Below are 15607 nucleotides of genomic sequence, written 5' to 3' on the forward strand. Positions count from 1 at the left end.
CTTCCAAACCTTTCCTATTCATGTACTTATCCAAATGTCTTACGTCCAATGAAAGAATATAAAAAAAACTTTAAACATTAAACATTTGGGGCGGCACAGTGGCTCAGTGGTTAGCACTGCTGCCTCACAGCACCAGGGATCCGGGTTTGATTCCAGACTCGGGCGACTGGCTGTATGGAGTTTGCACGTTCTCCCTGTGTCTGTGTGGGTTTCCTCCGGCTGCTCCTGTTTCCTCCCACAATCCAAAGATGTGCTGGTGGATTGGCCATGCTAAATTGCCCGTAGTGTTCAGGGATGTGTAGATTAGGTGGGTTATAGGGGGATGGGTCTGGGTGGGATGCTCTGAGTGTCAGTGTGGACTTGTTGGGCCATAGGGCCTGTTTCCACACTGTAGGGATTCTATGATTCTATGCCAAATCACTCCAGGCTCACCGCATTAACTACCAACTCTACACCATGGCAACATTTTTGTCTGATGCTAGCCCAATTATCCAACTCACAGTGGTAGAAGAACTCGCCACAGCAAGGATATAATAAGATGCCCAAACATCTCTGCCACAAGTGCCTTGTTTAAAAAACTGGTGCACACCTAGACAAGCATTGGCATTCTGAAGACACCACGCACAGTTGTACACACTCCTAGAGGCCATGGCTGATAAGGGAAAACTGGTGCAGCAATTAGTTGACTGGGACGTCCCTCTGGTGGAGGTCCTTTTTTCGACGATCAACAAAGAAGGCTACAACACTAGACACTTTTCAGCCTATTCTGAGGTCACCACTGTGCTGCAAAATTACTTCTTTTCTCCACCAGAGAAAGTGCTACTATCTTCTTCTGCCTACCCCATACTCACTCTATCTCTGCTGCCATACACCACCCACCAAGGCTCATACTCTACCATTCTGACTACTGCATGCAACTTCTTCCTTCAGTTGTTGCCATCCATCCCAACCCCTCATACTATTCATAGCTTCTGCTCTGCCCTCGGACACCTCTCCATTTGTCCTCCATCTGCACCAGCATTACTAGCTGTGCCACCCACTTTAATTTTACTAAATCCTTCCCTTTGGCTCAATATGGGAGAAAACTGCCCACTATAAGGCTGAAAGTGCCAAGGTGACTGGTGGGTGCCTAGCATCTGCCTCCTCACTTGCTATGAGGAAGAGATCTTGCCCTGTCTTGAAAAGACCAGGACAGGTCCTGCAGAGTTGCCAAGACATCCATGTCCTGCTGGCCAAGTAAGAAGCAATGTTTACGTTCTGCAATTCTCACATTAAGCCTACTGTCAGTGTTGTTTTCACCCTGACAATTCTAACCCTTGACTGCATTGTTTTCTCTTTTTTTATGTCCAGTGGCATAATCATGGTCTTGATAGCTAGAGGGTGACACAACACATTCCCTCCAGCACCTCTGAGGAGTAAGTACAGGTGCCTCAGAAGAAGAACTGAGAAGGTTGCCTCATGAACCCTCCAACAGCTCAGATATTGACACCTCAGTGAGTATTTTATCTAAATTAGAATTGGGAGCACCTGCTGCTGAACATATCACTGTCACCTCTTCACAGCTGGCGAAGGAAGAAATATTCGGGGCAGGATTGCCAGAGACCAGGCACTTTCTCAGCCCCAGGCAAAACAGGACCCAGTGGCATCAACAATTAGGAACTTCTATCAACATCCATAAGCAGATATAGGAGCTGCAGGCAATGGTCATCATGGTGCACAGTAGCAGGACTGCACTAATGCTATGGGGACCCTGTTGCCTCAGGCATGCAAATTTCTGGCTGCCTTTACAGAAAGGTTGGCAGCTGCCATGGAGAGCCGTGTCCAGTCCTCTGAATATGCAAATGAATCTGCAGTCCTTCATCCTAACAACTGGTGTTCAGCACCCATGGCAAGGCTACAGAGGGACAGGGAACCCTGAGCTGACTCCAACTTCACTTCCTCAGAAAGAAACAGGCGTGCCAGTCAGCACACAGCAGGAGGAGGAATCACAAACAAGTCCCCCTAGATATCTCCTTTCAGGACACCTCATATGTGGCCAGGCATCTACCTACATCTGGCGGTCACCTTCTGCATGATGGAATCCAGGCTAAGGAATGTTCATCTGCCTCTGGGCAAACATACTCAAGATACATGTGCCCTCTAAACAAAAACAGGATCACCTGAGCAGAATACCAAGGCTAATGGGCTTCAGTGGAGTTCAGCTGTGTCCACCACAGTTGCAGAGGCTCAGGATTGCAATAAGATGTGGTGGGAGGAAAAGGAAGAAGCAAACATTTCGAGGGAATATTGCTGGAATGGAGGACATTTCATTGTTCATTATCTGCTTGTTCCAATCTCTGTATAGCCTCAATTTCAACCAATAGACCAAGGTGTAGGCAATGGGTTCACCGCTGGTGACTGCGACTCTGGCAACCAGGCACCATTTCTCCAGGTGCAGACATTGCTACTATACCACAGGCCTTAGTGGGATTCACTCGAACCTGAATAAAATGGTCTATAATGACTGGGGCAGGGATGGGTATTCCACACATTAGGTCAATGCCTCAGGGTGGCCAGGATTCCTCACCTGCAGGTATATTTCCTCTACAGTGTACGCATCCCTGTGTAACGTTGTGTCCATTGAAGGGCCTCACATCTCCGTAAGAATGATGCATTTACCCTACTCACTCTGGGTGCGATCGCAGCTATTTTCATTTCCATTCCACACTAGTGATTTACAGGATATTGGAAGCAACAATGGCCTCTTATCGTACTGTTACTTCTAGGCTTCACTTTTTTCGTAGGTGGGCCATGAACAACATCATCTCCTTTCTGGTACGCCACACAGTCAATCCTACAGGTGTCCCCACTTGGTCCCCATCCAAGCCCTATATCTGATTTGGCATCCACTCACTTACCACACACCCAGCTGATGATGATCATGAGTCCTGGACTGGATCTCACAGGCTGCCCTGGAGTTACTGTGCCAGGTGATCCTGACTGACTTCTTAGACTTCAATGAGGGCTACTCACTTCAACTTGGATACATGGCTGCCTGCTTGCAATATATGTTTGTGTGATTACCCTGTACATTGCTGGCACTTGGTGGAGGTGTGAGAATAATTGAGTTCTGTGTCCTACAGCCAGATGTTCATACCTTGACAGAGGACTGCTGACCAGCAAGAGAAGCTCGATGCCTTTGTTTGCTTGCTAAGAGGCAAGTGAGAATAGTGAGCCTTTAAGTTTTGCCTAGCCAATGTGCTACAAAGCAATAGCATGACAAAACTAGGCATGGCAAGGCAGTGCTATGAGCATGCAGGTAGTCTCTAAGTGAGTAGCACTAAGAGAGTAAGTGAGCATCCCTGAGATGCAGCTTGTTTCATTTCATGAGCTGGATGCCTGTTCCTGCATGCAAAGTGTCCTTGCAGCAACATTTCAATGATCATTGCTGGCATACTCCAAAGTGTAGTGCTGAAGTGCAGCAGTGATGTACAAGTGGGTCAGAGATGTGCCGTGATGGTGCAGTGAGGCCAGCACATGTCACATGCCAGCATCTATGGATGAAGGATACATGCAGCTGGAACAAAAACTGAAATTGCTGGAAAAACTCAGCAGGTCTGGCATCATCTGTGGAGAGAAAACAGAGTTCATGTTTCTGGTCCAGAAACAGAACTAGAACAGTTTTCTGAAACATTGGGGTTGGGTGTTCAAGATGGCGGTCTGGAGGAACACATGACAAGTTGGAATATCCGCTCTGACTTTCATGTCGGGAATTCTGAGTGTCTAGTTTCTATCCATCTGTTGGTACTATAGGAAGGTGCATATTAACGAGGTGATAATAAGCAGTAATCCCCACCAATAGGTCTCTTGCCATGCCCTCGTGAGAATCCAGAATTCTGTTGGAAAATGCAACCAGTTATAGAGTCATACAGTTGTACAGCACAGAAACAGACCCTTCAGTCCAACTCATCCATGCTGACCAGATATCCCAAATTAATATGGTCCCATTTGCCAGCATTTGGTCCATACCCCTCTAAACCCTTTCTATTTATGTACCCATCCAAATATCTTTTAAATGTTGTAATTGTACTAATGTCAACCACTTCCTTTAGCAGCTCATTCCATACATGCCCCACCCTCTATGTGAAAAACTTGCACCTTAGGTCCCAATAAAATCTTTCCCCTCTCATCTTAAACCTATGATCTCTAGTTTTGTACTCCCTCATGGGTCCTGTTCGCTAGTCCTGTTCACTGAGCAGCCAGATTTCCGTAGTGACAGTTGGATCATATCCCTGTCTCTCTATTTGTGACTTTAGATCATGGACCTTGTTGTGAATACTGTGCGTATTCAAGTTGCGCACTCTTAACTTTGTCTTTTTGACATCATTCCATTTGTGAAATGCACTTAATGCTCTGATTTGTTTTTCCTGTTTGGTCATTTCCCTCGCAGCTGTTCTATTCTTGTTACCAGCTAAACTCCGTCCCAATTTGGTTCGCCCCTCATTTTCCCATCCCCACATCTCCTGACATCACTAAAGGCCTCACTGGGCTTCTGATGTGATTCTCCCAGAATTGCCATTGCAGCCCATGTCAGTCAGGACCCTGTAAAATTCTGCCAATTAGTCATAAATTTCTTGATGAAGTGCTGAGAGTTGGGACAGAAGAAAGAGAACTGAGTTGGGCTGAATTCCTGCTTAATCACTGCAGACATTCCTGAGTTTGTTGAAAACCTTGGAACTTTCACTGGCCAGCCACATGGAACTCATAAAATATGAGTTCCCTGATTGGAGCTGTTAATCTGGTCCAATCAGGGGACCCTGGCTAACAGATAAAAAGAAGAATATCAGACATTCTGACACACTGAGATTTGGGTCTGAGGGAGCTGGACCAGCACCAAGAACTTCCCACGTGTAAATAAACATACGTGTCTTGGTGACGGGATACTGGCATCTGTGGAATTATTTCAAGACCCGAAATGTAAGATGCCCTTGGTTACATTGGGTTGCATTGCCAAAATTGACACAAGATTAATTTTTATCTTATTCAATATTTTGACCTACTTCCTCATACAAATGATTATGGTAAGATGCAGTGAATTTTCCCCTCACCCTAAGTTTACCCTCGGTGGCACTGAAGACAATTATTCAAAATACTCAAAATAGTCTGATCACAGGATTCACAACAAGATCAGGATATCATTAATGTGGGAGTGAAAGATCCACTCTTTTATTCTTTCAGGCAGTGTGGAAGCAAGTTTATAACATACCTTTTTTCAATATTCATTCATTCAAAGGAGAGAAATCTGCTAGCTTACTAGGTGGAAACAATTCTTAGTCTTAATTTTGTTTTTGATCCATTTTGCAGCAAGTGTATTTTTTATTCATAGTTTGTTTTAAACAGTCTTCTGACTTTCATTTACGCATATCATTTGAATGTACTTCATCATACCGCACCACTCCCCAACCAATTCTTTTGCTCCACTGAGAAGAAATACTTTTATTTAATTTGTCCTCATCATATAACATTGCCTTTCTTCTGTGATCCCTTTCAGACACCTGAGGCTGGATTTGATACTTTTCACAGTGTGAAGGGGGCTCTGCGCCTAATCAGGAATCTAGGCTGGCATGTCAACCGATGGATGGGGTTTTGCCATCAGTAAGAAATTTGTTATGGCTACAAATTTAAAAGTCCCCTGTTCTTTTAATCTTTCTTTCTTTGTCGTGGCAGGCTTCAAAATGTTTTAAAAATTGTTAAAAAAAACATACAGACAATGCCACATTAATCCATGGTCCTTCCTCTCTGCCCTTATGCGATGTCCTTATATCACTTGCTGAATAGCACTCACAAACCTTTTATATCCAATGCCCGAAAAATACAGGAAGCAAAAGAAAACTTGCAGATGATTTAATTGTCAGCAAGCTTAATTTTTTGTTAATTCAAAATGGTAGGTGGGCTTCTGATTTCTGCAACAACTCAACCTGTGTAATTGTAAAATTTGGTATGATCACATTGCATTGCCAACTTGAACATCAGCGTGCTTTACTTTATATTCACATGGTGGGTTTGGGAAAGCCAGATGGGGATGGGAGGAGGAGTGGAATGAGTATGAAACAAAGGCTTGATACCAACAGAATATTTTCAGTAAAATTCATATATAAATCTATTAACTTTTCAGTAAAGAATAACCCCCCATCAGGTTTCTTGTTGAATTCTGTGTTAACCTAAATTATATATAATCCACTTCCTATTCTATATATCAAATTGACCTTTGAATGCTGTTAATCCTTTTGTACTCATCACTTAACTGTTTCCATCAACAAATTTTATACATTTGAACCTAGCCTTCACCATTTAATTTATGAGAAATGTGTTCGAGTGGCACCAATATAGAACAGAACTCCTGAGGGATTTTACTCTTTGCTTTCCTAAATAGAGGTTCGTGTATTTACCATTTTCTGCTTTCTTTTGCAAGCAGAGCAGAGTTCAAACTGTCCAAATCACTTGTGATAAATAATCTGTGAATCTTACTATCTTGAGAGTCTCACACACCAAGGTCAAATGAAACTAGTTGAGATTCTTGGTTTGGAATTTGGTATGTCAGGTAATATGGACATGGGTCCAAAGAGAATAAGTTCTTGGATTTCAGGCAACGTCGGTACTTCTAGCAAATATTAAGATGGTGGTGGTTGTGGTGTGGTGGGGAGAAACTGGCAAACACAGTGCCTCCTAAGGAGCATAAATTGTTGTTTAGTTACTTTGGCTTGTAAAACATTACCAAAATCTCCAGAGGTTTAGCTGCTTTGACATCATTGGCAATACAAATAGAGGTTCTCACACAGTATTCTTGACAATGGACATAAACATCAGCTGTGAAGGGAAAAAAAACACCTTTGCTAAACTAACATGAAAGGAAACTCAAAGCAGAGTTTACATTCTTTCATTCAATGTGTCATGACAGTCTAATTATTTTATGTATTTTCCAAAAAGAACACTTTAAACTCTTTGAGTGGACACAAGAAGCCTAAAAGGATGGCGCTACGCATCAAATAACTGTCCATTGTTGATTCCATTCGATAAAAAAAGGAAAACATATGTTGACCCAGCATCAACCACAAAAGGCAAAATTTAGAATATGTTCAATTTTTGAAAAACAAAAGGGCCTTCTCAAGGTGTGAGAATTCAAAGCTGAAAAAAAAGGAGGTTTTAAGGAAACCCACAAGGACCTCCAGCATAACTGATTTTGCTTTGGAAATGAATTATTGTTCAAAAGTTAACATAGCCATCTGAAGTCTTGATCGGTATATGACACACACAGACACTATTTTAAACTGAACACCAAGGACTGCTGCATAGAACCAGGCTATCAAGTGCCACAAACTGCAGTGTCATAAAGCAAAATAACATGAAGATTTACTTCAATCGGGAATTAGATCTGTTCAATCCACCTGTAGGAAAAGCCTCCAACAATTCAACGAATTCAGCTGCTTAATTAGAAAGGATTTCTTCACCTTTCAATTTAGAAAGGGAATGTTCAAGCAAGCAATTGGCCTGCAATGATAACTGACTCATCTTAGTTCCATCTTTATTAGTATCTTTTATCTGCATCAAAACTGAATATTTGCACCTGCATTGTATCTAATACATTTTTAACTTGGCAACTTTCAGTAAACTAACCCTTGATCTTATTTAAACCTAAAGTTTTGCTGCTACTTGTAATTTAGGATACTCAAAAGAAATTAAAAGGAGAAAAAATAGCAACATTAAATTGCATCTCAGGGTCCACTTTGTTAACATGTTTGATGTAGTCATGACACTGATTAGCATGCTTTGTGACTTTTTGAATTCAATGAAGCCCTTGGAATTTTTCTTTCTTGTTGAAGATATTTACTCAATGTATTCTTAAATATCCCCATGCATCTCTGCAAATACATTTCTACTGGCTTATCCAAGAACCTAATTACCAGCTTACTTTAGTTAGCTTTGCTTTCATGCCCTAGTATAAAACTAAACATAGATTATTAAATACCATAAGTACCTCCAAAACCTTCTGACAAGCTCCCACACCACTCCCACAAGTTAATTCCCACTTTTATCAATTTTAATCTTAATCCACATATCTTGGATTTCTGAATTTAGATTATGCCTCTCTATTTTCCTAATAGAACAACTGATTAACAGAGCCACCTATCCACCGCTTCTTGGTTGTTGTCCTTCCCAAATGTCATCTATTCTTTGATATTAATGTTCCAATCATGATGCTCCTGCAGCCATGTCTCTGTGATTGCTATTAGATCCAGCAACACCCAAAAAGCTAGATATCATCCATGATAAAACACCACACTTGATTGGGACTCCATCCATTACCTTCAATATCCACGTCCTTCACCACAGATGAGCAGTGGCAGCGGTATATACCATCTACAAGATGCAGTAGCTCACCAAGGCTCATTGGATAGCACGTTCCAAACCTGCAACCTCTATCACCTAGAAGGATATGGGCAGCAGACGCACAGAAACAGCACAACCTGCAAGATCCCATTCTTGTCGCTATTCCCAGCTACTTCACGCTGCCATTCTTTGGGGCGGCATGGTGGCTCAGTGGTTAGCACTGCCGCCTCACAGCACCAGGGACCCGGGTTCAATTCTAGCCTCGGGCGACTGTCTGTGTGGATTTTGCACATTCTCCCCGTGTCTGCGTGGGCTTCCTCCAGGTGCTTCGGTTTCCTCCCACAGTCCAAAGATGTGCATGTTAGGTGGATTGGCCATGCTAAATTGCCCATAGTGTTCAGGGATGTGTAGATTAGGGGGGTTACAAGGGGACAGGTCTGGGGGGGATGCTCTGAGTTTCGGTGTGGAATTGTTGGGCCGAAGGGCCTGTTTCCACACTGTAGGGATTCTATGATTCTAAAGATCACCGACAAGCCGCATATCATCCGAACTTGGAACTATATTGCCCTTCCTTCACTGTGTCCTAAATTCCTTTCCTAGCAACACTGTGCATATACCTATACCCCAAGGACTGCAGCAATTCAAGAAGGCACTCACTATCACCTACTTCAGAAGAACTTGGGGATGGGCAATAAAAATGCAGACAGCACATGAACAAATAAATTATATTGAATTTTCATAATATTCAAGGCTATGGGCCTAGTGCAGGAAAGTGGGATTAGTGTAGATATCAGAGTATTTTTGGCAGTATACACTCAATGGGCCAAATGGCCTCTTCTATACTGTGTGATTCTATGGTATCCCCATTCAATTAGTGAAATATTTCCACTAGCTCACAGTGGCTACAAGAGCAGATCAGAAGCTGGGAATACTGCAGCGAGCAACTCACCTCCTGACTCCCCAAAGCCTGTTCACCATCTACAAGGCACAAGTCATGGAATACTCCCCACTTGCCTGGATGAGTGGAGCCCCAACAACACCCAAGAAGCTTGACACCATTCAGGACAAAGCAGCCCGCTTGATTGGCACTACATCCAGAAGCATCCTCTCCCTCCACCACCGATGCTCAGTAGCAGCAGCGTGTACTATCTACAAGATGCACTGCAAAAATTCTCCAAAGACCCTCAGACAGTATCTTCCAAACCCATGACTACTTTCATTAGAAGGACAAGGGCAACAGGTTTATGGGAACACCACCACCTTCAAGTTCCTCTCCAAGCCACCCACCATCCTGACTTGGAAATATATCGCCGATCCTTCACGTCGCTGGTCAAAATCCTGGAATTCCTTTCCTAATGGCATTGTGGGTCAACCCACAGCAGGTGGACTGCAGTGGTTCAAGAAGGCAGCTCACTACCACCTTCTCAAGGGCAACTAAGGATGGGCAATAAATGCTGGCCAGCCATCAACGCCCACATCCCAGAAATGAATAATAATAAAAAGAAACCGTGTTTTCCTATTGCCGGAGGATTAGCTAGAATTGGTAACGTTTTAGTATAGGTAAGATCAGCGACTGAAAGGACAGAAAACCTAAGTTCACACAAGTCCAAAGGTAAAATGCGTCTAATTCATTAAATGATTTTTGTGAAAAATTGTAATGTTTGTTGGAGAACAGCTAAACAGGTTTTAACCTAAACAGGTTAAACTGGTCAATGCAGAGTCATGTCGCAATTACATAATGTGGAACGTTTAGCAATACTTCTGCTGAAAAGTCAGTTTTACTACAATGTCAGGTGTGAAGAGGCCCCCGTTAACTTCACTGTTACGGGACAACAGTAAAACTATGAACCTTGAAGATACAATTTCTTCCTTGTCTCATCAACCAGAGTTGTTACTTACGCTAGAACACAAACAACATGTTATCAGCAAATCCCAAAGACAAACGCCAAAAATTACAAAGCAGCATCCTTTCAATCAATCAAAATAATGCTCATGGAAACCAGTTATTTGGTTGCCAACTGGCTTTCACAAAATGGTTAAACTACAATGTTCCCAAACTCAAGACGCATAAATGTCTGTTAATGCCAATGGTTAGATTCAAATAGCAGGAAAAAAAAACAAACACACTTTTAAAATATTTTAGTTCAACAGTTCCTTATTGATTAAAGTAATTTGGTCAAAAGAATAATATGGCTCTGTTGCTAAATTTTCTAATGTAAAACATTTAATTTAACAAACGTTAAATGGTAAATGGGGAATTGGTTAGTACCATCATACGAATTAGGAACAGGAGTCAGCCTTACAGCCCCTTAAACTTGTTCCACAATTCAATAAGACCACTGCTGATATTATTCTGGGCTCAACTCCATATTCTCACTCAACCAATACCCTTAGAGTCCTAGGACTTGAAAGGTATACTAATTCAGTACCAACTTTAAAATACCACTTCCATCTCGAAGGATAAGGGCAGCAGATACATAGGAATACCAACACCTGCAAATTCCCCTCCAAGTCATTCACCATCCTGATTTAGAAATATATCATCTTTCCTTCACTGTCACTGGGTGAAAGTCTTGAAATTCCCTCCCTAATGGCATTGCAGATCAACCTACAGCTTGTGAACTGCAGCAGTTTAAGAAGGTAGCTCATCACCAACTTCTCAAGGGCAACTAGGGATGGGCAATAAATGCTGGCTGGCCAGCAACACCCATATCGCACAAATGAATACAAAAATATTAAATGGAAATATAATTAGAACTTAACAGCATTTTAAAAGTTTGCTCCTATTTTAATTTACATCAAAATATAAAAATATGACCCATCTTTTACATGCCAAACTGAAAAGAGTACTGTGGTGCAAGATTACAGTTATTCCTGTAAGTACTTACAGAAAGTCAATGTAATTGTTAAACTTGCAGTCACTGAACTTTGTAAAACATCAAATTGTCAAAATAAAACTGCATGTCTTCCAGAACTGATACTTATATTACACCTTTCATAACCTCAGGATGCCCCAAAGTGCTTTGCATCCAATCAAATACAGTATTTTGTTTATTGATTGGTCGCTATTGAATTGTAAAATAGACGACAGTCAACTTGTCTAATGCAAGGTCCCAAATGCTACATGAGACATTGGTTAAGGGAACAATATTAGACAAGGTAACACAGTCCCATGAACTTCAAACAGTGCTGTGGAATCTTTTACTTTCACCCAAGAGGACAGATGTGGCTTTGATGTAATGTATGAAAGACAGCACTTCCTAAAACAGGACCGTAGGATCACTGTAAACTGTTTGCTGAATTCTTTGGACTCTGGAGTGTAACCTGAATTGGCAACCTGCTAACACATCAGTGCTACCACTGATCCATAATTCATATTTTCGGGTGCAATGTGTGCTTAAAGGTACACGTTTGAATCCAACAGAAATGTAAATTGAATCTATAAAACATCAAACTTACAAGAACTTAAATACATAACTTCCAGTATTATTGTACAACAACAAATTTATTAAAATCTTATTTGGATGACTTAGAATATATTGATTATATTCAAAATGATAAATTATTCAAAGAAGTATGTACAGCATAAATGAAGGGCTCAAAATAATTAAACCTCATCAGGATCATGACCTCTAAGAACTGGTGATACAAGAACAGGAAAATGTGAAAAAGGCACGTAAAGGAGTAAACCATGGTTGCTAACAGAAAACAAGCTCTACAGCTTATTTGTTGAATACATTTGTAGCAGTTTTAAAATGAGATGAGAACAATCTTAGATGTGGAACTTTTAAAACAATGCGATTTGCGACTGCTTAAAGGTAAAGCTGTCAATCATATAGGAGAAATACTTCCCCATGGTTTACTTATTTGAAACAAATAGTGTCTGAAACTTGATTAAAACTGTTTTTTTAAATTTTAAACAGCTGATGAGTCTGTATTTATCAATGTATAAACACAGCCAAAAGCAGTTTCCAGGTCCCTTGTTAACAAAAGAAAATAAGAATGAAGTTCCTTTACCAAATTTGGTGAAAGCCAAATGAAAACATGAAGTTACTGAGAGGAGAAGTCAATTTTCAAATGCTAGAATGTTTACAAGTTCAGTTCAGAGGTTTCTGCTGTCCTTTAAGTACTTTTCAAAAAATAAGTTCAAAGAATGGCAACAACAAAATCTGATATACATTTAAAAATTTATGGCAAAATTAGAATTTAAGTGAGTATTCAAATAGAATTACAGAGGTATACAGCATGACAGATGGAGCTTTAAAGCTCAAATTTTCTGTGTTTGATGAGGATCGTACACTTACAAAGATGGTTTAGATCTGAGATGGTTAACCAACAAGCAAAGTTCAATCAAGTGCCTGCACCCAGATGCTTCTTGTATGGAGAGCTTAAAACTGAAACAAGTGAATGATATTAAAATGGACATAAGGTAAGATAACATTAACGCCATAGAGATTTCAAGAATTGCAAAGGACACTGAAGTTTGGATCATTGTTTGTACCCATGGAAGGAGAAACATAAAATTTAGACATCAAGTATACTTGGATCATATACAATCCAGTTACAATGCAAGGATTATCTTTATTTTCACTGCATTTTATGAGAAGAAATACAAGTAGCAAGGTTTGTTAAAGAAAATATGATTTCATTTTAACAGGAAACAAACCATATCTCTAACTGTTATGAGTGCAATATATGCAAACGAGGTTTTAAAAATAGCAACCTACCTCAATTCCAATCTCAAAACCCCCACCAAGACCAGCAATGCCTATTGCTGAAGGAGCAGACCATCCTGTTTGAACCAAATATAAATTCAAACATTTTAATCAGAAATAAGGCAAAGGAATGATTGTTTGAGCTAAAAGAAGACATTTTCTGTTATTCATTCTCAATCCTGAAGCAATTTGCCTGAGTCAGCTTTGGTATTCAGATCTAAAACATTCTCAACCAGTCCAATGGTGAAAACTATACTTAAGCAACTTTATTGTTGAAGTGTTGAAGCCTTGTACCAATAACATTATAGAAGTCCACACATACCTACAGAAGTGAAATAATTTTACTGTCTACAAAAATGTAAGAAGTCACAACACGAGGCTATAATCCAACAGGTTTATTTAAAATCACAAGCTTTTGGAGTGCTGCTCCTTTGTCAGGTGAAGTGACAGGTGGAGACTTCACCCAGCGAAGAAGCAACACTCTGAAAGCTTGGGATTTCAACTAAACCTGTTGGACTATAACCTGGTGTCGTGTGGCTTCTGACTTTGTCCACCCCAGTCCAACAATGGCAACTCCACATTACGAAAATGTGAGCAGAAGTATTTCAGATAGATAGTAAAAGAAAAAGCACTGAAAACTCTTACTTCCATCTGGCAGGCGGCGCAACACAATTCCACTGCCTCCACGAGCAGTTACTAAAAATCCAGCTTTAATCACAGAGATGATAGCAAGTCCTTGCGCTTTAGCTATCACATGAGCTTTAAAATTAACAGAAAATAAAGTGAGAACTAATAAGTATATCACTTCATAAAATAAAAACTTTAATAAATCTATTTCTTGAATAATTGGTAAACCCATCTTGTAAGCACTCACATCCTAAAGGAACTCAAGGGTTAAGAGCAAAAGCTGAATACATAACAGAGAAAGGTTCTTGAATTCATAGATAATTCACAACAAACTCTTTCAGTCTTGAAAAGTGAAGGTGAAGCAGAACATAAATAAATGCGTTCATAATTATCTAATCTTCTTTAAAGTATTTTGCTTCTTATTCATTCAAGAGAATATGAGCATCTCTGGCTAATCTAACAATTATTGCCCATCACTAATCACCCTGGAGAAAGTTTTGGTGAGCTGCCTTCTTGAACTAGCGCAGTCCTTAGGGTGTAGGAACACCCACAGTGCTGTTAGTAAGGGAATTCTCGGATTTTGGCCCAGTGACAGTGAGGAATAGTGATCTATTTCCAAGTCAGGATGGTGCGCGACTTAGAGGGAATTTTGCAGGTGGTTGTGCTCCCATTTATCTTCTGTACTTGTCATTCAAGGTATTAAAGGTCACGGTTACGGATAGTGCTGTCAAAGGATCTTTAGTGAGTTGCTGCAGTACACTGTTACTACGCATCAGTATTTAAGGATAATTCAGGTGAATTTTGAAGGTGGTGGATGGGATGCCAGTTCAAGCAAGCTGCTTAATCTTGGTTGGTGTCAAGCTTCTCGAGTGTTGTTGGAGCTGCACCCATACGGGCATGCACAGTTTATTACATCACACTTATACAAGGCAAAAAGGCAAAAAGAGAAACAGGAGATGAGGTACTTCTTGCTGAATTCCCAGTCTCTGACCTGCTCTTCTAATCACAATATTTATATGGCTCATTCAGCTGAGTTTCTGATCAATGATAATGCCCAGAATGTTGATAGGGGAAATTTCAGCAATGGAAATGGCATTGAACTTCAAGCTGTGATGGTCAGATTCACTCATATTAAAGATAGTCATTGCCTGGCACTTGTATGAGGCAATTATCCGTACAAGCTTGGATATTCTCAAGGCCCTAATACCATGATGTTGGACTGCTTCAGCATCTGAGAAGCTGTGAATGGTTCTGAATATTGTGCAATCATCAGCAAACATCCCCTCTTGCAACATTATGATGGTTGGAAGGTCATTATTGATGCAGCTGGAGATGGTTGGACCCTAGGATATTAAGGAATTCCTGAAGAGGTGCCCTTGAGATGAGGTGACAGACCGTTTTTCTCGGTATGACTCTAATCAGGGGAGAATATAACCCCTGATTCCCACTGAATCCAGCTTTGAGAGGTTTCCTTGATGCTTTAATCAGGTGAATGCTGCCTTGTTGTCAAGGACAGTCATTCTCACAACACCCTGTGGAATTCAGCTCTTTTGCCTGTATTGGACCAAGGTTGTAATTAAGTAAAAAGTCAAGTGGCTCTGGTGGAAATGAAACTGAGCATTAGTACGCATATTATTCTTTTGCATGTCCTACTTAATAGCACGGTCAACAACCCCTTACATCACTCTGCTGATAATCGAGAGTAGATTGATAATTGGCTGGGTTGAAATTATCCTGGTTTTTGAGTACCTGGCCAGTTTTCTGCATTGCTGGGTACATGCTAATGCTGTAACTGTACTGAAACAGTTTAGCCAGGGGTGCAGCTAGTTCTGGAGGACAAATCTTCTGTACTATTGCTAGAATGTTGTCAGGGCCTTTGTAATATTCACTGTCTTCAG

The 15607-nt window shown here is 40.8% G+C and overlaps 1 protein-coding gene across 1 annotated transcript in view; it reads right to left on the reverse strand.

The window, feature by feature from the left end:
- Nucleotides 1-15607, reverse strand: part of sh3yl1 (SH3 and SYLF domain containing 1) — a 268561-nt gene that overhangs the window by 210059 nt on the left and 42895 nt on the right. The window contains exons 3-4 of the mRNA XM_048596658.1: nucleotides 13728-13841; nucleotides 13095-13159 (exon numbers count right to left, since the gene is read on the reverse strand). Coding sequence (XP_048452615.1) covers nucleotides 13095-13159; nucleotides 13728-13841 — 179 coding nt within the window. The remainder of the gene's footprint in view (nucleotides 1-13094; nucleotides 13160-13727; nucleotides 13842-15607) is intronic.

The sequence above is a fragment of the Rhincodon typus genome, chromosome 5 (assembly GCF_021869965.1).
Source record: "Rhincodon typus isolate 14 chromosome 5, sRhiTyp1.1, whole genome shotgun sequence".
Taxonomy (NCBI): Eukaryota; Metazoa; Chordata; class Chondrichthyes; order Orectolobiformes; family Rhincodontidae; genus Rhincodon; species Rhincodon typus.